General features: G+C 38.5%; 4 protein-coding genes across 6 annotated transcripts; 1 reads left to right on the forward strand and 3 right to left on the reverse strand.

Moving 5' to 3' along the window:
• Positions 1–117: 117 nt before the first annotated feature.
• Positions 118–4,387, reverse strand: Beta-man (beta-mannosidase). The gene is made up of 12 exons (XM_083047889.1): positions 4,271–4,387; positions 3,958–4,121; positions 3,753–3,785; positions 3,520–3,666; positions 3,302–3,450; positions 3,018–3,223; positions 2,675–2,936; positions 1,854–2,580; positions 1,293–1,727; positions 935–1,149; positions 647–847; positions 118–571 (listed from the first exon to the last, which is right to left on the reverse strand). The coding sequence occupies exons 1-12, from the start codon at positions 4,276–4,278 to the stop codon at positions 266–268; spliced, it is 2,853 nt and encodes a 950-aa protein (XP_082904015.1). The 5' UTR covers positions 4,279–4,387; the 3' UTR covers positions 118–265.
• On the reverse strand, positions 3,955–10,023 carry LOC145941675 (uncharacterized). The gene is made up of 6 exons (XM_083047911.1): positions 9,525–10,023; positions 9,138–9,253; positions 8,371–8,970; positions 6,560–7,474; positions 6,191–6,464; positions 3,955–5,807 (listed from the first exon to the last, which is right to left on the reverse strand). The coding sequence occupies exons 1-6, from the start codon at positions 9,595–9,597 to the stop codon at positions 5,629–5,631; spliced, it is 2,157 nt and encodes a 718-aa protein (XP_082904037.1). The 5' UTR covers positions 9,598–10,023; the 3' UTR covers positions 3,955–5,628.
• A 900-nt stretch (positions 10,024–10,923) lies between these two features.
• On the forward strand, positions 10,924–14,565 carry LOC145941695 (Golgi resident protein GCP60). Its single transcript, XM_083047946.1, has 4 exons — positions 10,924–11,636; positions 12,364–13,451; positions 13,551–13,610; positions 13,716–14,565. The coding sequence occupies exons 1-4, from the start codon at positions 11,423–11,425 to the stop codon at positions 13,821–13,823; spliced, it is 1,470 nt and encodes a 489-aa protein (XP_082904072.1). The 5' UTR covers positions 10,924–11,422; the 3' UTR covers positions 13,824–14,565.
• Positions 14,566–14,632: 67 nt separating this feature from the next.
• Positions 14,633–27,852, reverse strand: LOC145941663 (uncharacterized). 3 transcript variants are annotated; one of them, XM_083047886.1, is made up of 11 exons: positions 27,559–27,852; positions 26,059–26,671; positions 25,173–25,873; positions 23,923–24,085; positions 23,230–23,361; positions 23,043–23,130; positions 22,479–22,702; positions 21,816–22,019; positions 21,500–21,691; positions 19,911–21,358; positions 14,633–18,967 (listed from the first exon to the last, which is right to left on the reverse strand). In XM_083047886.1, exons 4-11 carry the CDS (start codon positions 23,941–23,943, stop codon positions 18,283–18,285), a joined length of 2,994 nt encoding a protein of 997 aa, XP_082904012.1. In that variant the 5' UTR covers positions 23,944–24,085; positions 25,173–25,873; positions 26,059–26,671; positions 27,559–27,852; the 3' UTR covers positions 14,633–18,282. The 3 variants fall into 3 exon arrangements, with proteins under 3 accessions (XP_082904012.1, XP_082904010.1, XP_082904011.1); XM_083047884.1 differs by having other exon boundaries at positions 14,634–18,985; positions 27,559–27,850; XM_083047885.1 differs by having other exon boundaries at positions 14,634–18,985; positions 25,168–25,873; positions 27,559–27,850.
• Between the last annotated feature and the right edge of the window lie 86 nt (positions 27,853–27,938).

Here is a 27,938-nt window from a genome sequence, read left to right on the forward strand (position 1 = left end):
TGTCCATGATACTTGGTGGAGCCTTAATTGTACTTCTTATTCTTATCGGATTTGAAATTTATTTACACTACGATACTTACTTTCCGTCAAGGACAGTTTGAAGAAAGTACGATATAATGAAATAAAAGAGTTTATATTTATATCACAGTAAAAAGTTTATGTGCGATAGATTTATCGCAAATAAATTATGATGCATAAAGTAATTCTTTAATCGATCTTTATCTCATACGTAATTATGTAACAATAAATCATAGATGTTACGTAATTAATATAAATTTTTCGTTTCTCTAACAAAATAGTCGTTGTCAAAATTGCCACGTGCATTATAAATGTCGGACAATGTAACGAGTCTTATATTGCTCCGCAACAATTCGATCGTGGTTCCTTCGTGCGCATGGAAAATAATTTCTTTCTTCCTCTCGAACATGTGAAAACCATTTTTGGAAAAACGACCGCGTATATTGCCCACCTCTAGCCACACGAAGAGCGCAATATTGTCCGTCGATAGTACAAGCTTGAAGTCCGGGTAATTGGAAAGTTTTCCAGGTAAGAAGTTCTCTTCGATTTTTATCTGAAAGGAGAGAGATATCGCGTGTATCAATGTTTCTTCGCCAACTGCAACATGCCAAATCGATAATTTACTTACAGTAACATTGGCTACTGGTATATCTGCATTTTTTATTGCACCAGGATATATATAATTGACTGGCGCGATCAAAGATCCATCTATACCCGTGAGAAATAAAACGGCTATGCAAGATCTCTTGGCGGATTCCAATGATCCGCAAACTTGAACGAGAAAATCGTCTAGCGAGAAAGATGTAATTTTCTTGGCTTCATTGGATGCCTGAAAGAATTAATACAATCATGTGGATATTTACACACACAGATTACGTCTACACGCACTGCTTTCTTTCTCTCCGCTGATACTCACTATTGTAATATCACCGAAGGACCTTGCGAATATAGATGTTGTGGATCTCCAGTTGTAAACACGAATTTCAGCTGTACAATTTTTAAACCCGTATTGTCGATCAGATACAATATATATCGAGAGCTCATTGAAAGTGGACAAGTGTGATGTAATGATAACGGGTGCGAAGAAATCTTTGGCGTAATAATGAAGCATCTTCCAACGACCTTCGATATCTGTAAATATAAAAGAAAAATTTTCAAACAACATTTGTATTAAAATTCAAAACAATTCTCACAAGTTTAAGTTATTCTGTATAGAATATTTTTTTAGTTCTAGTTATACAAGATTATCATATATAAAATATCTTTGATTATACCTATCGAAGACCATGAAGGAGCTTGCCAGACGTCGTTGAGCTGCCAATAGAGAGCCCCCATTGTCATACCTTCGCCTATGCTGTTCAATTCGTTCTTTGCCTGCCTGTAAGCTTCCGTTTGTATCCTCATGGAAACGGCTTGATTGATCTGACTGAGATAAACGTAATTCGCGAAATCTCGAACGCTATCGTTACTCTGCGGTATGACGAAGTTGTACGAGATCAACAGTCGCATGTACTCGTTACCGAACGGCTGATGCTGCCGGTGTTCCACAAAGTCGCTGTTCACGTTGAGATCTTTTGCGCTTTCCACAGCGCTCACTATCGTGTACATCGACGGCCAAGACTGATATCCGTATTCGGAGCAAAATCTTTTCCGAGGAGCATTGTACTGAGTACTGTCCCATCCATTTCTGAGATAGTTGTAATAGTGAACTGAAAAATACAGAACAAGCGCGCATTTAACATGTGTGTTCTATTACATTAAGAAAGATTCTTATTTTCTTTGCCAAAAAATATTCGGAAATGCATTGTTTTATACACATATTTTGCTTATATTACCGTCGCCGTAGCGATTTAAGTAAGGATCCATTCCGGTGTAGTTGTACATTTCCTCGAACATCCCATTACCCGGACTAGATACGACGAATGGTCTTACGGGATCTAGTCTCTCCACCTCCCTCTTAATCAGATTCACGTAAAGTTTCATATAATCCTCTCTGTAGATCTGAGCGGATCCAGTGCCATACCAATCTCCGTACAACGCTGCTTCGTTCTCGTTATTACCGGCCCAGACCACGATGCTGGGATGGTTCTTCAAACGTATCACGTTCTGTACTATCTCCTGCTCAACATTCTTCAAGAAGGAATCATTTGTAGGATACATGGCGCACGCGAACATGAAATCTTGCCAGATCATGATCCCGTATTCGTCGGCCAGGTCGTAAAACAATTTGGACTCATAGACACCGCCTCCCCATACCCTCAGCATGTTCATATGCGTTTCTTTGGCGGATAATAGCAAGTGTCTGATGGTGTCTTCCTTCGCGCCCAGTTCGGGGAAGACGCTGGCTGGGATAAAGTTACTGCCTTTAGCGAAGATCGGTACGCCGTTCACGCGAAAGTAGAAACTCAGTCCCTCTTTCAGAGGATCCTCCACCAGCTCTACCGTTCTGAATCCCACGCGGATCCGTTTATGCAATACATTGTTTGCCGTTGTTACGGTGGTAGTTAAATAATACAGGGGTTGCTTGCCGAAATCATTTGGCCACCAGTTCTCAACGTTATACTTGCAAAAAAAAAAAAAAAAAAATGTTAGATTGTGAGATATAAAAATTGTCACACATCAGTGATCATTAAATTAATCGTGTAGAAAAACTTACTGCAGGCACAATGAGCGAAATGTTAATATTTATGTATTTTTTGCTCGTGTCAAGCACGATCTCACTGGTATTACTGATATGTATGCTTGGCAAAACATGCAATATCGACGTTACGTGACAACTAATTAACTCTTCGTTTTTACTCTGCGCCGTCTCGAGAAATATTGTAACAAGGATATTCCAGGTGTCCTTCTCTCTGCGTATGTCAGTTGTAACATCGTTGAGCAATAGGTCATTTACAGAAACCAATTCAACATCTCGCCTGCAAATTTATACCTTTATACATTATACCGAAAAAAAGTATGAAAAATTATATATTGTAAGATGAATAGTTTCTAATTACCAAATGCCAACCGAAGGAAAAGCCGGTCCCCAATCCCACGAGAAACTGGCTTGCATCTTACGAATATGATTTACGTGGCACTGCCCATGATATTCTTTGGGTACGCACACTGGTGGTACAACATAACTTTTCTTTTGTTCATTATATAAATCTTCGGCTACTTTGACAGCTGAACGAAATGCGACTTGTAGCAAATTCTGGCCTTCCTGTATATTCCAAATATAAAAAGAAATTTTACTAACGAGTGATATATATTTTATACTTCTTCAGCATGATTTCCTTACCTTGATATAATCTGTCACATCGAAAGTATATCTCAGGAACATATTTGAAGTCTGTCCAATCGTATGGTCATTCAAGGAGACATTGGCAAATGTATCAATTCCATAAAAAGTCAAGACTATCTTGCGAGCTCTTAGAAAATCACTGGTTACTAAAAATGATGTATTTAGATTATATATATGAAAGAGATAGAGAGTTCTCTATATTTATTCTGATTTACCATTAAAATTTTTGGTGTAAACGACAGATTGATTTCCGACCCAACGATTATTAATGTCATTCCTTCCAAATAGATTGCTTTCTATTATATTATTTTTATATAAATCTGTATAAACTCCTCCAGGAACAGTTGCGCTAAAATTGAAGTCTGTAGAAAAAAAATTATATAGTAGAGTATCTACAGATAAAAAAATATATAAAAGAAAAGAAATAACTACTGAAAGTCTCTCTTACCATTATCGCATCCTTGAAACAGTCTTTTCTTATCTGAAAGAAATATTTCTTGTTAGTAATTTAAATTAATGACGGATGTATATGTATTATATTAATTATACACACATATCTTTATCACACATATAATATGTTAAAAAATCTGTCAAGAAGAAATGTTTCACATCTATTTTTATAACAAAGGATAAGAATATCTGATAATACGTACCACAAGTATTAATGGTCCCTCTCCATGCACCATTTAGGGTTATAAATTGACAGTGTACACTTATTAAGGATGAAATCCATAATGTCAAAATAAAGAGCTTCATTTTAATAGCTGTGGTAGATGTATTTATATTGGAGTATGAAGTAACTATTTGAAATGAAAAACTGAAAGTAATTCAGTAAAAAGTTTGTATTCTATTACTGTTTTTCGCATTTCACACGTCAAGCTCCGATAAATATAAAGATAAAAACGAAAACAGCTCCTTATTTAAGGAGAGTTTTGTTATTATCTAATCCAGCACTCTACAACTTACTTCCTCATCAGAGTTTGATTATCTCTTCAGATTACGATTAGGCTAAAGTTTATCAATCCATAACCTTGATATCGGGAGAAAATAATTATACATATGTGTCGTTCACTTTTTAAATAGTTTAAATTATTCTTTTATATAAGATATAGCTGATATAAATATATTTTTAGATGATAAACTCTGTCTATTGAAGAAGAGTCATAAAGTCTCAATACTTCTTAGAGTTACAGGAATGATTTTTTTTTTTACATAAAGTTAATAAAAACTCGAAAATGAATATTTTAATGCTATTTTATTTACAAACAATAAATTCTATCGGTATAAAAATATTATATGTTAATTTACATCTTAGAGCATCAAGGTAAATTTACAGAAATTAATGCATATGTTACCGCGTTTATATATAGAGCTTTTTGAAAAGTGTTCTAGAATTTAAAAAGTATTTCGATACATTCTCGACATATACTTTACAAGTTGCTTAAACATACTGTATATTTATTGCAAAATAAAGTTTTATTAGTATGCGAGTGGAATATGTATATATATTTAAGGGCCATATAATATTCACTATCTTCTTTCGACTTTCTATAATATATACTTTTGATACTGATAGAAGTTAATATAATATTTATATAATGTAATCTTTAATAATGCACAATAAACATTGTAAAACATTAAAAAATCTATTTTCCTAATAACTTTACTGTTATTAAAAAAAACATTATAAACAGAAAATTTTAAATCTTTATAATAATATTTATATTGAATTTGAAATAAAAACTTATAAGAAAAGATAATTGACAACTGCATCAAGAAATAGATTTAAAATCTAGTAAAACTTGCAATTTTTAATATCAGTCTCTGATGAATTTAAAGTCGATTATTTTTCAATAATATTTTTCAGATTTGTTATAAATGATGAAAAAAAGTCTTTTCCCGAAAGAGAATTAAGCTTCATTTCTTTCAAGAACAATTAGCTAACAAAATCTTTTTTTCAATTAATTTCAAGTTTTATCTAAGTTTACTTATAAAAGTTTGTTTTAAAAAGTTTGATTTGAAAAATTTGTAATATTGAAAGTTACTTTTTCTCGTTAAGAGAACATTTTTAGAACTTATTGTTCTAAAGAAAAAGAATCGTCCAAATTACACGAGTTACTTTGTACTACATGTGACACGGAATGTTAAGCAAATGCAAAATACATGCATACCGATTGCTTAACGCTATAGCGTAAATATGCAATAGCATAATTCATGATATGTCGAAAAGCATATCTTTATCACAAGAGAAACGAAAAATAAATATACATTTGAATGAAAATCCGCATAACGACCAATAAATATTTCTTTTCTACGAGTATATATTATTTTTTTTCGGTATATAATTTTCTTTTTCTATTAGTATTTACTTTTTTTAGTTTATTAGTTTTATTATCAGAGGGAAACTGACCCAAATAAGCTATTTCGGAATCTTTCTGTTCATCTATTATTGGCTTATAAGTGTGAAAGGATGAAGCAGGTGCGGTATCGATATCTTGAGATCCTGAAGAAGAAGATATACAAATAAATCTAATACAAAGGGCAATTTAGCCAAAATAAATTAATGGAAAATCTTTTGAATAATCATTAAATAAAGAAAAATAAAATGTATTTGTGTATATGTCAACATGTTAAAAAAATGACAAAAATTTGAGCTTTCAGAAGCTCGAACTTTCAATTCCTAACATGATTTGCAGATTCTCTGTATAAATTTGTATAAAAGCAGATGCTTACACAGTTTTCTTTTATATATACTGAAGAAAACTAGCAATCCAGATTTGTTTATTATACAATTCGTATAATTATCTAATGCATCTTGATAAGATAATATTTATCAGAAATCAGAAATATATCAGCAAACAACAGTTTATGTAATACTAAACGTACCACGTGAATGCCTTTTATCGTGCCTACTGAGACATTGGTGAACATGCTCCTCATATTCGATCCCACTAGTAGTTTTGTAATTGCTACATATATTACATTCCAATTTAATCGTGCCATTATCGTCTTCTTCGTTATCCGTTTCGAATTGTTCGCAATAAGCGGCATGATTCTCTATCTCGTTATCCGGAAACAACTTATTGCATATAGGACAACTTACATTATTTGTCGAAGTAAATACCTTATCAGATCGATTGCCATTCTGTACATCCAACTCCTACAAATAGATTGTAAAATATAATAAATATTATTAAATAATAAAAAAGGGATTCTGGAATAGAGAGAGGGAAATCACATAATTTGATAACTCACTTGTTTCGTTTCAGCTGGCTTGTCCTCATCATCGGACATTAGTTGACGCTCCCAGCTCCCATTTCCATTCTTTATCCTACATAGTTCTTCTTTCTTTCGTTGTTCGCAGAGTTTCGGTCTCTTTTCCTTGTTCCGCTCCTTATCGCTCTCTTCTTCCTTTGCACTCGTTCCTTTAACCGTTTCCGTTCTATGAAGCGACAGTCGTTTCTCGTGTAATTTAGATCGTATCTCTTTCGATATAGGCAATGGTTGCATCTCCACGTTCTTTGCGTCCATCGCAATTTTTTCCTCGTCACTCCAGTCTTCCACCATTTTTCTTATTTTTTCATTTGTCAATGTATTCTTTTGCATTTTTGGCTGTTCGATAACTTTATTCCCGTTGCGCCGCGCCTTTGAAGACGATTTCGGCGTTCCCTTTCTTTGCCTCAGACCTGGACGTGCCTTAGGATTAGGCGGTACTATTCTTCTTGGATATATATTCGAGTCCGTCGATATATCTTCTTTATCCTCTTTATGTTCTCTTTTATCCTCTTCGTCGGTTTTCTTAGAGCGCACAGATTTAATATCATCATTGTTGAACTCTATATCGCTATTATCATCGTTGATGGAGTTTCCTTGAACGCTCGACGTTGCTTCTTCACGACTGTCACTATGTGCTTGTCGATTCGCAGCACGCTGTACGTTAGTCAATTTATTGCCGGATTGTGCTCTCTTTTTTTTAACACGAGTAAAATCGCACCACTTGTCATCTTCGTCCTCGGTGGAACTTTCTTTATTCAGACTAGCGATGAGAGAGCTCGCTTTACGTTTACTAGCTCGCTCGTGACTATCTCTATATGTACATTCGGTTTTCATCTGTTCAGTCTTAGGTTCTGTTAATGGCTTTTTATCCAAGCTACCGTTAGCGGTGCCGACCTATAGAAACAAGGATTAGAATCAGAATAGAAATAAACAGAATTGAATGAAGTAAACAACTATCTTTTCTTTTTTACACAAATATAATTTATTCAAAAATGTTTCGCAGTTTACAGCACTTAATAACTGTGTTCTTGTAAACACTTATGTGTATACATGTCTTTGTATAAATGCAATATTTTATAATATTAATAAAAAATATCAAATGTCTTCCCCCCCTTTATAATTCGTTTGACAACAAAATGCTACAAAATGGCTCGTATAAATAATTTTATGTGTACACATTAATATAAAATTAAAACGATGTTAGTAGTATCAGCAAGTAATACCACGAAGTTATACACACATTATTAATATATCAAAATGTAATGGATGCACCTTATTAGACATAGCACATATTGTAATACTATATTATACAGTCTCTAAAAAAGGTGCAAAATCATTCAATTACCGATTTTTACAAGAGACAAGAATAAGAGCAAAAGTAAAAATTTTTATAAAGTTATTGCATCCTTTTGATATAAATTAAACCTTCCATGATTGGACTTTATCGACAACTCCAAAGTAGCGCGCTTATCAGTGATTGCTTAATGGAGTTTTCTCAAGTCGTATGTGGAAGATTTCGAAATAGCATATATATAGAAAGTAAATATATTTTTAATAATATTCTTCAAGTGAGTACAACATCTTACATCTAAAAAAAGAATTGTAGCGCAAAATAACAAAATAAAATATTCAAAATAAAATATTAGCAAAATTTTCCAACATCGAATTGCAATGGCATATAAATGGTCTTTCTCTCTCGTGTTAGAAAAATGCGTACTTCATTAAAAAGAAAGACTTTACACTCGTTAGCGATACGAGCGATATGGGAGGGATTGTAGGGTGGTACCCACCTGAATGGGTGACCCCCATTGGAATATCGAATTAGCAGCAGGCTGTGAATTGTACCACGAGTCTGCTACTTCCTGCAAATGCTGGCTCACACATCGTATTGCTTGGTCGCGCTGCTCGGTCGTGTGCGTTTCCTTGCTGTACCTAAATGGCACACGTTCTTTAGCCGAGGATCGGTTTAGTTGTTGCAAAGGCACGTCATTTTCGTTGATGTCGAGCGGGTTCAATCGCCATTTCTGAACCAACTCGCTCTGCGTATCCTGCGCTGGTTTTTTGTCCGCCGCGTTTTGGCTCTCTCGTGAAACATTTGTCGATCTCAACGAGAGGGAGCGATTTGTACTCTGGGTAGAATTGGTGCTCTCGAATATTTCGTCGTTATCCGAACTCTTGCGCCTATACATAGGATTTCGTGCTTCGAAAAGAGACGGGGATCCTGGATCGTTGACGTAGTGAGTAGTCTTATGCTCCGTCGAAGATGTATGATTCGATCTATAAGAGTACGATGGTCTAGGCATCTCTGTACATTCCTGTAAAGCCAATTCTTGTGATGCATTCACGTCAGACGTAATTTCCGAGAGATGTTGATTATTAATATGCTGTCCCTGAAATGTATTTTAATCAAACCAATGTACTTTCCTTCCTTTATCATTTCTTGGATTAATTTGACATATACAATAATAATTAAATTTCAAATTTGTTATAATTGTTATATAGAATGTTTTATAGTTTAATATCATATAATTTATATGTGATAATTATAATTACACACCTTGTGCGTATCTTTATTATTGGAGGTAACGTTTGATGTGTCTTGAGACTCTTTGATAAATCCAAGTAATTCTTTCATTTGTTTATACGTGAAATCTGGCTCGTATATTCCGATATCTAAAGAAAAAAATCTATAATTACAAATCGTGTTTGTAAGAAATAAACTTTTAATCTTTTTTTTTTTAATAAAGAAATATAAAATTTTATAGCAGTACTTAAGCTGAAAAAAATACAGGTATATTTTTTAACGATCGTTGGTTTATGACAATTGCATTCTAATATACGCTACACATATATTCAATAATGTTGTTGCAAGATGTAAAAATTGACACTTGATTCTTCTCATAACTATGTTCAATTTGCATCGTTTGCAAACGAATCCAATTACCCGTGAGCTCCCGTTTCATCTCCTCCTCTTCAATCTTCCTCGCGGCTAACCTCTCGTTTTTCTCCCGTTCCATACCGTCCGAATGAATTTTGTAGAAATCACGCCAAATAATCCTCCACCTCTTCCGGATACCTGCTTATCAGAGTGCTGCGCCCCCCTCGCGTGAAATGTCTCGCTCTAACTGTACGTAAATAAGGGTCCCTCGGTGCCGCAATTAAGCATGCCTGATCGCTTCTCCCTCCAGCTGTTCAGCTCTCCTCTCCTTTGGATCGTCACGCGATGCCGCGCGAGAGATGATGCTAGTAGATATGTCTTTCGAACATTAGCTCACATCGATTGCCTTCGCGCAAACGATAACGATACGCCGACGAGCTTTGGTTCCACGTTTGTCAGTGTCGTTTCTCGCCTGCGTACGTGCATATCAAGAAAAAAAAAACTTGCTATCAACAAGAATCGCCAGAAAATACAAACTCCTCTTGAAAGAGACCTTGGACGAGCTTCAGCGCCACTGTGCTCTGCTGCTGTCAACTAAAATGCGGACCACGTGACGAGCGATGCCATTTGGCGCCAAATTTGAATTATTAACACGAGCGCATTTGTATATATCGGGTGTCCCGATCAGTTATTACTTCTTCAGCATATTTGCAAACGTGAATGAGATTTTAAATTAAAACGTGTCAAGATAATCATTTTCGTACGCAAATTAAATTACTTGTGCGCTTCAAGTTTAGGATAAAAATTTTCAGAATCTGAAATAAAGACCGCGAGAGGAAAAATTTTCTTTCTTGTTATTGTTATCTCTTATTGCGTATTTGTAATCTTATTTTTATTTAAATGCTTTATTTCTCTCTGACATATATTTTTTACTTCGATATCTTATCGTGTATGTAAAGCTAACGCTCCGACTTTGTTATATATATTACTTTAACACATATATACACATACAATGTACGGCTCTTTCAAAGATTATATACCTATAAAATATTCAACGAAGATTGTGCGATACCCTAGCTGAAGAACTGAAAACTTTAGAGAAGTTATATGCGCTTTTTAAAATATAATGTATTTTAAATTATAAATATATATATCATATATTTTTTAAACGTCAGAATTAAAGAAGAAAAAGGAAAAAAGACTCGATGTATTCATTTTTTATTTATTTTCATGTAAAAGAGAAGGGAAATGGCTGCTTCGAAATAAATAATGCATAATTTCTTTTTCAAAGATCTATAATATATAGAAAATTAATTTATTTCCCGCGAAAAATAATTCTGCGGAACATCTCTCGCCGTCGTACACACTATATGTATACTGTATCATCCCCTAGAGCATGAAAAATAAAACAATAATAAATTCAAAAGCGACTCGCTCGATACCTTTCTTAGAGGCTATAAGATGTCCAGAAGGGGCAGTATTCCCATGACTATTTATTCCGTTTGTATCGAACCGCGTGTGCGATGAGGTACCAGCTATAAGAAAGAAGAAAACTCGCGGGGGGGTCATATATATGTAAAGACGTAAATATGCGAGGTCTTTCCGAGGGTCATCGTCGTCGTCGTCGTACATGCGTGAATATGTACGTATACATTCAAGAAGACATGTATCCGCCATCGTCGACACGGTGAATGCATAGGTGGAGGACGCGCAGTGCTTTGTCGTTCGCGCGATAAAGCGTACCGGTGTATTCTTTTCTTCTCACCGCGCCGTGTTCTTCTTATCGCAAAATCCCCTATTACATCCGAGGACATACGTCAGCCTCCGCCATGCGGCACGCGAGATAATGCGGCGGTCCGCTGTTGGACCCTGGCCGCGCTCGTCGACGACGAGGACGAGGTTAGGCGGCGCGATTTATTATCAATCCTGACGTGTCACTCGTGTCAGACTGACTCGAAGCGCAAATGGCGGCGACCGAGGAGGACGTGTCCGCGCTCGGCGAGCGGCTCGACAAGCTGAGCGTCGTCGCGCCGACGACGACGGCGGACGAGGCCGTCGAGGGGACGACGGCCAGGCTCGAGAACGACGCCGAGGATGGCGATGACGCGAAAATCTGCCCCCGGCTCTGGGGCTTCGAGACGCGCGAGCTCTACAAGCTCGCGCTCAACTTCTACAAAGGTGAGTCCGGGATATTATTTCGTCCTCGTCCTCTCGTGGCGAAACTTCAGGTTACGCGAACCTCTGCGTCGTGTGTTTACGACGCGGTTAAAGAAATTTTCGTCGGGGTAGGAGCCTTGAAAACCAAAGACTTTGTAAAGTTATTCCTTGTATTTTCAAAAATATGCACTTTTATAGATGTAGAAGATAATTTTCTGATAAAGAAAGGTAAACATTTTTTTAATTTTAGATATTTTATTCTAAGAGTGCTATTTAATTCAAAAACATGTGATATAGTTGAAAATTTGTATTATTTATCTGATTTTTAGTTTCAAATGCTACATTATGTTAATTAAGAATTGTCAAATAAACATGTGCGTGTAATTTTTACTGATGTAAAAATATGCAAGTGCAGACTTTTACATTTACGAGACATACAACCATAAAATTTTTATATATGAAAGTAAGATGAAGCATCTAACGCGTAAATCTCTCGTATGCATAAATTTATATTGTGCAATCATTGTGATCATTGACGGCTCAATGCTTTGTGTATTCTATTGTAAAACTTATCTTTATAGTATATATAAGAAAATATATTAATGTATAATATAAGAAATGTCAGACATATATATACACTTTTAATATTTTGTGGATGAATTTTAAATATAAAAAGATAAATAAATTATATTTTTAATATATATTCTATTTCTTTACAAAACTGTTATCGAAAGATTTGTGTATTTAGAGAAAGAGGGCAAGGCAGTGCATCTCTCTTACGAGGACAAATTGAAATTGGTGGCATTTACGCAGCAAGTGACACATGGAAAATGTACAGCCGAAAATGCATCACCGTTAGGCGTCCTGGACGTGATTGGAAGGGACAGGCGATTGGCGTGGCAAAATCTGGGAGATATATCAAAGGAACAAGCGATGGAGGGTTTCATAGTATTATTGGACAAGCTGTGTTCTTTATTCAGAACCGTAGTCGAAGCGCAGAAAAGAGACTGTGAAGAGAAACAGCGTCTTAAGAAGGAGGAAGAGGCCAAAAAACTGGAAGAGGAAAGGAAGCTCAAGGAGCTGGAGGAAGAGAAAAAGAAGCAAGAAGAGGAAAGACTGAAGGAAGAGACTCAGAGGAGACAAATCCAGGATGCTTTGAATCAGCAGACGTATTATCAGTTCAAATTGTACGCCGAACAACAATATCCCGGGAATCCGGAGCAACAGGGGGTTCTGATCAGGCAGTTGCAGGAACAGCATTATCATCAGTACATGCAGCAACTGCACCAGAATCAACTAGTCATCGAGGACCAGCCTGAGGAGGAGAAGAAGAAGAAGAGCGTCGAAGCGGAGGACACTACGACGTCCAAAGATGACGACGACGACAACAATAAGAACGATTCGAACGAGAACGCGCCTTTGAACGATGACGACTCGGACGAGCTGGACGACTGGCCGCCCATCACTCCCGCGGAGATGTGGACGAGGAAGGGTGTGGACGAATTCAAGCAGATCATCAGGAGAGAGGCGGGCGACGCGGTCATTAAGGTCGGTCACGGCGAGACTGTGACGGTGCGAGTGCCCACGCACGAGGACGGTACGTGCTTATTCTGGGAATTCGCGACGGACGGTTACGACATCGGTTTCGGAGTTTACTTCGAGTGGTCCAAACCGGAGACGAATCAGGTATCCGTGCACATAAGCGAGTCCGAGGACGAGGACGAGGAGGAAGAGGAATACGAACCGCGAGGAGAAGACCTGGAGAGTGGATCGGTAAACGGCAACTCTCGACCTGAACGTAGAACGGTTACACCGCCTATAAGCGTTATAGTACCTGTGAGTATTACTTGAGTTTTCACTTTCAATTACATATATTCGTAAGAGTTGCGGAACGCTTGCACCGATGTATTAATTTGATTTTAACGTCATTTAAAGGTATATAGGAGAGATTCTCAGGAGGAGATTTACGCTGGAAGTCATCAATATCCAGGCGAGGTAAGAGCATAAGAAAATTTGCCGTAGAGTTATCTAGCTTGCGCGCGTGCATGTATATGCAGTTGATGAATTAATAATGATTAACTTCTCGTTTCTTGTTTCCAGGGAGTATATCTTCTAAAGTTCGACAACTCTTACTCTCTTTGGCGGAGTAAAACGCTTTACTACCGAGTGTACTACACACGGCAGAATAACTTGAAGAATAATAATTAGTCTTTACGTTTACATATTAAAACGAGATGTGTATCAAATATACGTCGTCGTCTGTTGAGCACTAGCCTTGGCATAATAATTGTCTAAACTAATAATGCTAGTCCAACTAAGTAAGTCTTATGTCTCGATTCGATTCGCGCGAAAGCGACAAAATCTGTTCACATACAAAGAAAATATATTTATTGTATAGTTAAATAAGAACACACACATGTTCTATATTCTTTAAAGTGGCAAAAAAAAAAAAAAAAAAAAAACTGCGCACGAAACAGATTCTTAACTATCTGCATCTATATGAGACGATCATGTAAATTAACTCTTCTATGTGCAATATTGCATAATCTGCGCCGATTCTCGCGTCTATGTCCTTCGATTCAGACGGCGTTCTCTGATTATGATTTTGGGGAAAATTTTAAAGTTAATTAAATTTTAAAATATTCATATCGGCGTTTAAATATATGTATGTATATGTGTGTATGTGAATGTGTGTGTGTATATATATTATGTATGTACATATATATATACACATATGTAAAGATGAAAAGATATTTCGTATTATAGAATAAAGGGTTGAGTGTGTACACATACGCTTTTGTATCGTCTATATGGATATTTGCTTGGAATGTTTTTTGCTAACTCCATGTTATACAGACTATCACTGTATTAGTGTTCACTATGTCATGTAGCTTTTATTAAAATTATCTTATTTTTCTTTAAGGAGAAATACAGCAACAGATTTAGTGCGCATTTTTCGTTTCATTTCGCGATCCAATGACAAAGTTCACTCCTCTTTTTTTTTTTTTTTTTTGTAACGTTTATTATTCTACGTAGCCATATTGTTTTTACAGCAAAGTCGTGCGATTTATATTACTCATGATATTAATGATAATAATAATAATATAATAATAATTGTATCCTATAACATCCAACTACAAATAACTTACACTAACGGGTATGCGTGCTTGATTCCGCTCTTATCGTACTCCCATTTTATCACGCGTTTAGCTTCGACCTATAACGACGTTTAATTAGAAGAGCACTTTTTTTTGAGACGGCATGAGTTTTGTATCGTTAATTTGTTCGAGAAAGGAGCGGAGACATAGAGCGAAATTGATTACATTATTATGCGCCCTAAAAGTACACACGTAGATTGTCCGCAAGAGATTAAATATTAAGCGCCGATTAAACGACGGACTTTACCAGAGTTGTTGGCTCGTTTTATATTCGGCTTGTGGCCAGCTGTATACATATATACCTGCAACAGCCTTTAACTTAACGAGCGTAATTCCCATGAGCCCGAGCTCCACCCTAAGCGTGAAGTATGCGTGTTTTTTCCTTCGCTAAAAAAATACGGCTTCGTTGTAGTACAAATATTCTCGTAGTAAGAAAGCTATTGTGCGACATTTTTTCATTTCCATTCTTTCGCCTCCGTATGATCGTGCGACATAATTTTTTGTTTCGCGAATTAATGTTTGTTTTTTTTTTTCGACTGAGCGTTGCGTGAACGTTTGAAATTTAGAAACGATTCGTTCGCATGTATTATGATGTACGCAATTAATTAAATTAATACTAGGTCGCACCACGATATGGCAGTTGACGAATCCCGGAACGTCAAAGCTCTATATCTACCTCTCTCACCTACGTGATCTCTAACGACGATTTTGTTTCTTATTTTAAATGACGCAAAAAAGCTTATACTTTGTCACTGCTGCGAAGGTTGTCTTATCCGAAAGCTCGTCCGTCCCATTTTTTTGCGTATTAATAAAAATTACGATCTCTTTTTTTGTCGCCGCGCTCAAAACTAAACGCTAGCTTCATCGATCTCGTCGCCCTGAGATTTTTGAGAATGGCCTTATTAGCCATCGGATGAGCTTTTCTTTTTCGTTTCAGTCCCGAGAAACATCGTATTAATTTTTTACAGAGGAACAACTTTGAAATATATTTTTATAGAAAGTCTCTCAATTGTTTTCGACGAGAAACTCTCTCGATTAATTCGTTTTCATCGCAATACGATTATTCGTGCTCCTATATTTAATATAGGAAGCTTCGGGGTGAAACGATTAAATTATCACATATCATTGACGACGTATCATTGAAGTCCCTAACGCGGACGTAATGTCTATACAAGGTGTCTACTCGGCTTTCCTTCAAATTGATCCAGGAATTAATAATAAGTAAAAGAAGGTATGCGCAAGACACAACTGCATATTTACGAAGCAGCCTCGATAGCTCGACTTGGTTCACATCACCTTAAGCCCTAGATTCACATTAATTTCTGTCGTGTGCGCGCGATACTGCTCGTCTTTTTTTAGCCTTAGAATTACGGATCTAAAGTATATAAATATACGACGAAGGCATATGTCGGTAAATGCGTGTGCGTGCGTGTGTCTCTGTGCGTATGATTGAAAGTGGAACATTTATCAAAAACTCAGTGACTGTGGTCGTTAGATGCCGTGCGGATATAAACACGCACTTGCACCTAATATAATAATAATCATAATAATAATAATTACCGCGTGCAGTGTAATATAATTGAGCTATAACGTTAAATTTACATTTCGCTTTATCCTGTCCTTAGGAAATACATAACTCGGTAACGCTCGATGAATCTGTAAAATACATAGTTTCGTATAACGAACAACCGCGAAGAAAATAGATGACTCAGGAGGGATTGACGGAAATATGTTCCATGAAAAATTGAATCAGTTAGTCTCGGATTTCAAACTTTCGAAAGTGTTGTCTTTTTCTCCATCACTTTCTCATTTTTTTATATTTTCTTTCTTATTAAATGAAAAATTGGAAAAAAAACTTTGTTTTCTATCATTTTTTAGTTCTTATTTTTTTTTTAGAAAAAAGAGAATAACTTTCGATTCATGGAACGAAATCTTTGAAAATCCCCGCTACTTCATCCATTTTCCTGTACATGTGTGTTTACGCGGACTCGGTTATAATTTACATAACAACTAGTAACGAGTAAAATTTTTTCGTTCGATTCGTCGTTTATGCCTAAAATGTTCGAACGAATATGATGAAGACTTGAAAGGAGATCGAAAATGCTTACATTATTATATGCATCTGATGTATATATCCCCTTTTATCAACATTTAAGATCGCAAGTTCTCTGCCCATTTTACGTAGGCAAATATAAACAGCTCGGAGACAGATGATTATAATTAACGTTAATGGAAAAATGAGGATATTTAAAAATCTATATGATAATATGGAGCTTTATCAAATCTTTTAGATTTATATCCATTAGCCACACACGTGGAATATGTATATACTTAATATATAATAAATCGGCCGGATTCGATCGGAATGCACGAAAATGGTCTCGCGCCGATACGTATATGACAAAACTTAAGCGGGTCGGATCCACACTAAACGTATGCTAAACGACAATCTAAAGAATCGTTGCACTTGGCCGCAACTCGCGATAGCCTGCATACGTAATTGACTCGACGTTTTGTATAACAGCGTTTTATATACGCCTAAATAGTAAATTGCGCGTTAACTTTCGAATTGGCTTGGCTAAATTAGCGAGGCACATCGTCCCAAAAAATTAATTGTACTTGGACTCGCTTCCAAAGGCGCGATCGCTTCGCTTTAGCTTTAGTGTTCGTCTATTCTGAAGCTTCTACGTTCGCGGTGCGCATTCGACGCTTAAATGCGATCGTTCGATTAACTTTGCGATTAATTAGATGCAAAACACTGTGCGGACATCTCCTTCCCGAGTTCTCTGTCCGAGATCCGCGAATCATCCCTAACGTTGTGGTCCTCTTACGAGTGTCGTCTTTAAGCGAAGGCGCAAAGGGCAATAGCCCGCAATTGGAATTGTCTTTTGAAAAAACTGCACGACCCGTTTGCGTATTAATTGATTTTGACTCGAAAGTAGTAGGACGGATACTTACAAGTATAGCGTGGAACGAAGGAGTAACAATTTTAAGGCTGAGTACCGACTGGAGTCTGGATTAGTTAAAATCCCCCACAATCGGCGACTCGCTGTTTCCTAACTAGATTATAGTCCCACTTATAATATTGTAGACAGACGAGGAATACTTGCAATCTTCTAGAGGTGAACAATGTACCAATCATTTCGGTTAAGCGAACCGGTTTGCAAAAATTTCTTTTTTTGTAAAATTAATAATTAACTTTTGATATATAGCTGGTTTTATATAGTATAAACTTTAGGTTTTGCGAGAATATTTTTTCTTCATTAATTTTGTATAAATCTTACTTTAGCAGAATTTTCGCGTTCGACGTTCACTATCATCAAGGTATATAATATTAAAAATTAACAGCTGACAAAAAATATTTAGCTTTTCTAAATTTTGCTAAGAAAAAAAAATCTCTTCGCAAAAACCATCACTGTGAATTGACACGACACTTTGTACAGTAAAAGAGTCAACCGCGGTCGCGTCTAACCGAGACCGGTGCATTCGACAGCCCGAGAATACCCTCGTTATAACGAGGTCTCCATGCTGAAATTCGCTCGTCTAAATTCGTTCTCGAGTCTGTAATCCTCCACCCTGCCTGTGAAACTCCGGCGGAAATTCCTGTCGGTATGAACGAGCTTCGGGCGTCGTTCCCTGAACGATCTGGTCATACCGGGTCTGTTTAGCCGATGCGGTGGTGGCAGCTGGTGTCTCCTATCCGGTGTGTAAAAACCAGGACGTCCGTCTTGAGACCTAGCGTCGTCGTACTCGTTCGAGCTCGTCGACCATCTGTTCGCGCGTTCGGAGGGCGATCTGCCAAAGGGAAGAAGAGGTGGGTCGTTTCGATACGCTCGCGGGGGTGGAAGCGGCGGCGTCTCGTCGACCCTGACGCGAACGTCCACACTCGCGTCCACACTCGAGGAGGTTGACGCGCTTCTGCCGTGCAAGAGATATCGAAGATCCCTCTCATGACGATGCGACGGATGTGCGGGGCGCAAAGGATAGGCCGCGCTTTCGTCTCTGAATGCCTCGACCGGGACGCGTCCTGTTCGTTCCGCGGCGAAGCCGTCCGGAGCAAATCTGGTGTCTCGTACAGCTGGTGATCGGCTCTGACGAGCGGGATTTTCTCTGGCGGTGTAATCCATAGAACTTCCGATCGGCACGATATTCTTGCCGCCGAAGGGATCGCCAGGAAAGACTTCTTGTATCGGACTGGCGAAGATGAGCGTCCTATAAACACGACATTGATTTATTAACTTTGGGTCCGCTTGAAACGCGCGTTCACATCGGAGTTAAGACGATCGGGAGAGACGATTTGGTCCCCGACTTGGAAATGGAACTATGAATGTCATCGGTTCAGACTCCGTGTATCGTTCGATAACATTCATCGTCCTATATCGACAAGCAACGATTGCCTCAACTCTAATTTATATATGTTATAAATTAATTCTCTTGACTTGGCAGAAATAAATTTGATATTACAATATGTGAAAAATATAAGGAATTCAAAATTTTTATTTCTTTTTTCAAAAATTTTAATAACAGAACGCTATTTTTATATCAAATAGAAATAATTACAGTAATAAATTTCGAAAGATATATACATATAAACACAATTAAAAATATATAATTAAATAAAATGGAATTACATAATTACACAAATATATAATTAAAAATATTATAATTTAAAAAAAGATAAATACAATTAAATAAAAAAGAAAGCTTGAAACTTTTAAGCATTTAAAAACATATTTAAATTGCAAGTAAAAGAGATTGCAAGTCTGAATAAGAAGCGCAGAAAAGCACATGTATAAAATATATATCGCCAAGTTTAAAGAGTGTTGATAATGATATATAAGATGATTACCAATTAATAATAATACAGCCATAATATACCGCCGTTATGCGATGAGAGCAAGCAGAAACAAAATATAGCACATTAATTATTAAGCAATATATAATCAATGATATAATCAATGATATAATTAATAAATCTTGCTTACACAAATGTTGCTGCAATTATTGCAAAGAATATGAATGCATATATATAGAGCGAGAGAAAGAGAGAGAAAAAGATAGATTGACAATTATTCAAAATAGCGACTAAAAGCTATTACGACTAAAATTATTATACAGAGATAACGACACGGCTTACCTGGTACTTTCTCGTTTTTGCTCGTAGAAAGGATACATTTTGTCGCTCGGCATAAATTCTTCGAACGACGGCATCCTTCTCCTGGGCTGCAATCTTTCCCTCGAGCGCGAATGATCACCCTTCTCGTTTCTGCCGATGCAACTGTCGACGCACTCGATACCTCGATTGACAATCTCCTGATCACCGAGATTCTGAAACTCGTCCGCGGTCACCAGCGTGTATCTCCGTCTGTTCTGCTTCAGGATCGACTTAAGGCAGAAGTACGTCCTCGAGTCCGGCAGCTTCCAGCAGGCCTCGTTCGACATAGGATTCACCATGATCCTGCTGCGCGATTCCATTTTCGGGATGGTGCCGTTGCTGCTCGCGTTCCTCGGGGAGACGCTCGCCTCGTCGAGGGAGAGGGAACGGTGATGGGCCAGAGAGGGCAAGAACCTTCTGTGATGTTCGGGAGCGTGGAATCTTTCGTTTGGAAGATTCCTCTCCGGCAGCTTGAAGCCAGCTCTGCCGCCTCCCGTTGGCGCCTCCTCGTTCTCCAAGATGTTCTCTAGACTCTTGACATTCCCGTTCGGAAACGCGGGAGGCACCAGTTCCGATCGCGATCGCAAGTTTGGCTCGGAAATGTCGCGGGGTATAGCAGTCCCCACGTGTTCCCTGTCTGTTTCGTGCGTTACGCCGGACATAAAGTCCGCCGACGAGGTGAAGGTCTGCGAGCTTCCAACCAATTTGTTTCTCGCGACGACGCGAGAAACAGGAACGTCCACGTTGATGGTTTGCGTGCTGGTGGAGATTCTGCCACAGCTGCCGCACTTGCTCGGAGATGCTCCGACCTGGAAATCGTCCATCGAACGGGGCACCACATTCCCGGGTGGATGTAGCCGGCCGTCGGCCGTCGTTCGTAGCGTCGCCATTTCACTCTCGAAGGTATCGCCAGCGATACCGACATGCGTCGACGGGGCGCCAGGAGGCAGATGCTCATCACCGGCCGCAATTTCGACGTAACTGCGCTCGTCCCTGAACTCGTAATCGTTCGCGTTCCCGTGACACGGACACGGGCAGTGACACTCGCACGGCATCGGCGACAGCGTCTGCCTACTCGGATCGTTCGCGTTGCAGGTAGGACGGTTCATGTCGCTTGGGACGCTTTCGGCGACGGTATTCGCGACGATCGCATTCCGATGATCGTGCTGTTCGGCACGCTCGTAGAGAAGCGCCTCGGAGTAGCTGGGTACCATGTCGGTCGCGACATCCGTTTCTCGTCTTTGCGCTTGCAGGTTCTCCTGACTCCGTTCCGGTCCCTCGTTACGAGGCGTCGCTGGTTCCATCAACAACGCCTCGCTGTAACTCGGCGCCAGCATGTAGGAGCCCGGCTGGCTCAGCTGGCTCATGGACGCGTGGATGGGTTCGCCGGAAGTCGGCGTGTCGTAATTGACGCCGAAGAGCTTGGTCACCTGATAGAGAATTCTATATTATTATATCTTGAAAAAAAATTCTATCGGATATACCGTAATTGGATATTGAATTGGTCGAATCATGTAAGATACTTTTAAGAACGATTAATTTATAATGTTAAAGTTTAAGATTGCCTTTACCTGATAATCAGCATATTGCGTTTTATATTCGATGATCACCCTCAGCGGCCAACTGAGCAACAAGGCGCTCAGACACCAGTAAATGTAGCGATTCGTGAACCAGGGATTACCAAGAACAGCGACCAGCATCGTGTTGACGTTGTAGCCGAGATCGAGACCCTCCCTCATCTCCATATAATCGTCGCTGAGTTCCTAAAGGAACAAATATATTATTTCTTTCATCATATATATAAAATTACTACCTAAAGTTACCGATACGTTAATTATAATTGTTTCGTAACAACGATATACGATTAGTTATCGCTTATTTTCGTACTTGTTCGGCGAAGAATCGCGATCGAGCCTCCTCGAACTCTGTGGCGGACCTTATGTTGGAAAACGCGAAGCCCTTGGTGAGCATGATCTTCGTGATCGGTATCTTCGGCTCGAGTATTAGTTCCTTGCTGATGTCCTTCACTCCGCAGTAGTCGTAGTAGTAGTGGGAGGTGGCCGAGTGTGTGTTCACCCTCTCGTAATATACCTGCGGAGCGAGCCGGGGGATGAGGGGAGTGATTCGTCAGGCGCGTCCTTAACCCTTTCGCTATCGCGACATCGCTGTTACTATATAATTGCAACATGTAGAAACCGGAATATCTTACATCTGCGATTTTTATCGAGAACTGCCTCTTTATCTAAAGGCTTCTCAAAATACTGAAACAGATATATCTGTATAGTATGTCAGAACGCTACCTTGAAATAGTGGATCTCTATTATACGACTGATATAAAAATATAAAAATACATGTTACGTAGATGCACGTAGTTGTAACGATGTTTCGAATCTTACGCTCTAAATCTCTTTCGCGTGTCTTTTACTAAAAGTCTCTTTCTAGACAACTTTTCAAGAGGACTTCGCGGATGTCTGGAAACGTGGCGGAAGGGTTGAAAGATGAACGCTAAAGGTCCGACGAAGGGACCGAATGAGGCCGCGGATGCGTCACCTGCGTCGTGGTATAATTATCTCCATTCCTGTAACGCGTGATTTGCCGTTTCCTGCGCACGTAGTGATAGGAAACGGCCTTCCACCATATCCTCGGCTGTGCCATCTTTAATTGCGTCAATTTGGATAGCACACTGTCCTGGCTCTCTGCGTGCAGTAGATCGATTCTGATCGGTGAGTGATAGCATTCCACCAGATAAACCAAATACAGCATCCCCATAAATGCTACCTGTACGACAAACAGAGAGAGAGAAAGAGAGAGAGAGAGGAGAGAGAGAGAGAGAGAGAGAGAGAGAGAGAGAGAGAGAGAGAGAGAGAGAGAGAGAGAGAGAGAGAACGAGTGACAAAGGGAGAGAAGAGAGAAAAAAGGGTAAAAGAGCCGATGGAGCGGCGTGGCATGCATCCAAGCGTGCATAAAGGGAGGAGAAAGGGAAGCAAGAGGGGAGTCGATATTACTTCTCGTCGAGTGATAAAAAAAAAGACAACGTACGCGGTCGTGTCATAATATATAGGAAAAAAAAGCGGAAAAACTCTTTTTTTTTTTCATTTTCCATTTCGAGTATACCTACTGGAATGTATATGTAGCCGTCGTCGCAGGGCGATGATACGTGCTTCGTGCTTCTGATGGGGTACTTGGTGTAGTTGACCATGATCTGAGGAAGAAGAAAGAGAGGATGAATTTTTCTCAGTTTACAGGAGGATTTTATAAGCGATTGTACGTAACAATGAAGAATCTGTTTTTTTTCAAGTACCTTGGTAACGTTGGCGCATCGGCACCACGTCACTGCCGCGAGACAGCCGTATATAAGCACAGTCAGTACCAGACATTTGCAGTTGGGCTCTTTTTGTAGCGCGCCGCACAGCGTCTGGGGAACCGGTCGCTGCTGAGGGTGAAAGATTAATGTATAGGGGATTGTCAGCTATTGGGAGAGCGGAAAATTGCGCTCGCGCTCATTGAAAATTGATGTTCGGCTAATGGATAATATAAACGTCTAAATAAATTGATAATTTTGCTTCGGACGTTTTGTCGTGTTATGTTAAATCGACATTATTAATCTCTCTTCTATTATTCTCGACCTATTATAATAAAAGTAAACGAGTTCTTATTGAGCCTTGAATTCAAACAGATCTAAGATATTTTATATCGTATCGAATCGATAAAATGTTAATTTCTATTAATATCATAACTTTTCACTTTTATTAAAAACAATAATACTCCATTTTATCTGACAGAAATATGTTTAATATTTACGATGAAAATATATGCATGTATATTAATTCTTTCTTCAGATTCAAATATTTATATATTATTCTTAAATTCAAATGCGAGTTTTACTCCAAGAAGAGTCAACATTCCGAGCAATTAGAATCAATTTTATAGGACGTTTAGATGGATTATAAAGCTGAAGGTGAATGCATATGTTCTCTGGCATTCGCCAACGTACTTCCTCGTTTTCCCGATTCATGGTGATCGTGTTACCGAGCAGACCTCCCCTCGAATTGGACGATTATATCAGACGTCAGAGACGAAATTGCGTCATTTCAGCGCCGTAGTACGCCACCCTTCTCTTTCACTCCTCGTCGAAACGCAAGCACCCTCCTGCGATCCTGCGGCATCACGATAACAGTATATTATTCCTCTCCCATTGAAAAACTTTTACGTCGAGATTATATCATACAAGAAAACGCGCGCCATCGTAATATTGTATCATTAGAGATACATATGAGAAGGCTTTCCATTGGAAAGACCGCTCTTTTTATCGACACGCGAATTGCCTATCTGAAAATGATTTATGTCGGCAGTCTCGATATTCAATTTGGAACTCAATACAAATTACATGAATTCTTTTTACAGCCCCTGAAATTAGCTGTAGACACTTTTTTTCTATTTCAATAAAATAGAAAAAAAGGAACAAGCAATATTTCACTTAAAAAATCGCAAGTATTTTTTCTTATTTAATTTCTTTTTTTTTTTAAACACAGAGGCATTATCTGTTTATGATATCTTTATAGTATTTCGAAAGAACCTTTCGGAAGCTGCACGACCGAGAGTTTAAACGATTCGTGTATCGACGTTTCAAATGAAAAACAACAGCACGTGTTTGCGCGCTCTACGAATTAATTTATGTATAGATTGTAAAATCAATCCCCCAACTATATGTGAATTTGGCTTCAACGTAAACACGTGTGTATATGTTAAAATTAATGCAGCTTTATCGAACGTTTACGTCTTGGATTACGACGCGCTCGGTATTTTGTAAAAAGCACCCTATACATAACGACGCTTGGAGAGAAGCATTCTAGCGTGAATGGCTGCGATGCAACGAGCGAAAATTCTTCCGCGTGCAACGCCACGTTTCTCCGATGTCAAAGGTATCCGGGCATTATTAATACAAACTAGTAAATTCGTCTCGTCGAGCGATATTTTGCTAAGGCGAGCAAACGCGACCGTCATGTAATATCTATAATTGCATTCGTCTATTAAATTATTATTATTATTTCTATATTATTTGTTAATTATAGATTCATTTCAACAATCAATTTTATTCAAAACTGAGCTTACGAAACGTATTTATTAATTAAAGAGAAATAAAAATGATGAAAAAGGGAGAGAGATGTATGTACATAATCGTCATGCGTGCTTTTACACACACAGGCGCGCGCGCCCTTCAATTATACAATTATCATACTTTACCGCCACTTCGGGGGACATCTGGACGACATTCGTCACATCCTTGAATCGCATGCCGCGCGACGCGACGATCACACAAATCCCACGTACATATCCTCGACGAATTCCGAGGATTTACCCCGCTACCTCACATCGGAGAAGCGGTGAATCGCGCGAATTTTCTCTCCTACGTTCGGACACTATTACGAGGCCGATGAAAGCAGCCTCCTCGTGATGGGTGGTAAATTATCGAGTGTGACGATATATCTATCCCGCGCGATCACGCGCTCCCAGCACCCGTTCGTAGAGCGTCACCGCGAGGCATGGGTGTGGATCCACTCCCAGGAAACGTGCCGCGATCACTGCTAAGCGCTCCACCACGTACGGAGCGTCCCCGCGGCGGCGCCCCGACTGACGGGGGTGGCCGACGTCGGTGGGGATCGTCGCTGCTCTCTGCCCGCCTGGCGTCGCGTCGTGACGCTGCGCGTTCGCTCGCTCTCTTCCTTATCCAGGATCCTTGCCCGCCTTCCGTCCCGGCAACTATGTGGCTCCGAGACCTTGAACGGCCGCCTCCTACGATGACTCGTCTATTAACGAGGAATGTTTACGAAGGTCGTCGGCGGCGCCGAGCGAGGAAATATCGAATGCCGTTGCCGCTATCCGGACGAGGGTCATCAATTATGCGAACGACATTGGCTTTAGGCTTTTTTCCTCGGCATCCAGGGCTATTCAAAAGAAAAAGAAAGAATTTTATGATCGCGGAAACTTTATGATAAGTCGTGATAGTTTCAAAATGGATTTTATAGTTTTTTGTAATTAATTAATTAGTTTTGTAATTATATAAAATCGCGATACATTTTTAAATCATTGAGGTAAAATTATAAGGAGAGATTTGGATTTTTGTACGTACCATCAAAAAGAGCTTTAGAATTATGTGCGAGACGCGTTTTCGTCCTTTGAAAAATTTTGATTCGAATATTCATCGTGAATATAATGTGATGACGCAAATCTAGTGGCCATCCAGGGGTTGATCGAACCATTAATTAATCGATTAAAGTTACAACGCTCTGGTGCGCGAGATTCCGAGTTTCAATACTCTCCAAGCTCGTAACTTCCGTTTTCCGGCTTTGCTCCGTCCAAACTTTTACTCGCATCCGCGCGCATGAAACAACCACACGTGTGTTCGCTTCCATTTAAATGAAATGATTTGAATGAACTTTCAGGTTCACGTTTTCCAAGACGTGTATCTGAGTTCTTGTTATTCCGGAGTTCTGCGAGAGTATCATCCTAACGGCGATAAAGGAAGGGAAGCTCCGTGATGTCGATCATAAAAGTCGTCGTGATTCTCTCTCTCTCGAGTTATCTCTCATCCTTCCTATGTAGTCATCGCGCAGGGAACTATGCGGGATAAAGACGCGCGTTTTGGCGCCGTCTCGACGGGTATCTATTGATTGCAATTTGAGATGATGGCAGGCAAACGAACATGTATCTCAAAGTATGTGGATGGAAGGAGGGAGCGTGATCTGGAAAAACAAATTTATGTTAATTATGCCGTTCATTATGAGCGTTCTCTTTAAAAAGGAATTACATTTTTATATGTCTAACTTATATTTTTGTTCATCTTTCTTTGCGAGAGGACTAAACGACAATTGTGACTTTTGCGATTGTTGTTCAATTCTTACAGAGTTAAAAAATAAAAAAGATATGTTTTTATTACACTCTCGCAATCAATATTTAAATATATATTAAAAACATTAACATTTTTTTCTATTTCATATTCGCTGTTTAATTACACGATGCCTTAATCGAGAAAGAAAAATAGGTCGAAGAGGAAAATATTAAATTCAATTCCTAATTTCTTAAAAACTAGAAATAGATTCTTTCCAATACATTTTTATTATACATATCTACATTTTTACAGGAAAATATTTCTTCCTCTGTATTTAACGATTGTGATATTCTTATGAGATTTGCACGCGAGATTTTATTAATGACGATAAACAATAATGCACACACCCAGTTTAAACAGATAGATCCGCTTTAATATTATTTATGAAAGCATCGCGAGATCTAGGAAGCTGCTTTGACACCCTTTAAACGATTTGACCTTATTTTTTCAGAGCAATCAATAGGCGAGGGTTCTACTAATAAATACTTAGCCAGGTCGATAAGTAAGCAAGATCAACAAAGTGTAGTCTAAATAAATTTGCAACAAAATATATATATGTATGTGTGTGGGTGTGTGTGTGTGCATCGTTTGGACATGCGCGTACGTATAATTTCACAAGCGCGAGATTTTATTTATGCGCCTGTTCCTTAATTGCCGTAAAATATAATTTATATTTTATAAATTTAGGCAAATAAGAAAATGATTTTGTTGAAAAGACGGATAACACGCAAATCAACTTACCACGATTAAACATAATTTCACTATTTTGGAATCCGGCCAAATCCGCATTCTGTCTATAGATTTGATTCTTCAGCCGCCATATATACATATATGTATATCAATTGATTTTGAGGGTATTTATATACAAAGGATGAGGTGTAGGAGATCTCGGAACAAGTTTGTTTAGGTCCTTTTATGTCTTAATACCTGTCAAATGATACGCATAAAGCTAGAAACTTCTGAATAGAGCTTATTATCGTTCGAATTTCCATACATGTACATTTATTTGTATATTTTTTTAACAAAATTTTACTTAAACGTTAAATAGTTTCATAAAAATTGCTGAATCAGATATCGAAGCATTGCTTGATTAAAATTGATGTATGCTTACATACGCATAG

The sequence above is a fragment of the Prenolepis imparis genome, unplaced genomic scaffold (assembly GCF_030444845.1).
Source record: "Prenolepis imparis isolate NDT839.2.m4 unplaced genomic scaffold, iyPreImpa1.0 SCAF_10, whole genome shotgun sequence".
Classification (NCBI taxonomy): Eukaryota; Metazoa; Arthropoda; class Insecta; order Hymenoptera; family Formicidae; genus Prenolepis; species Prenolepis imparis.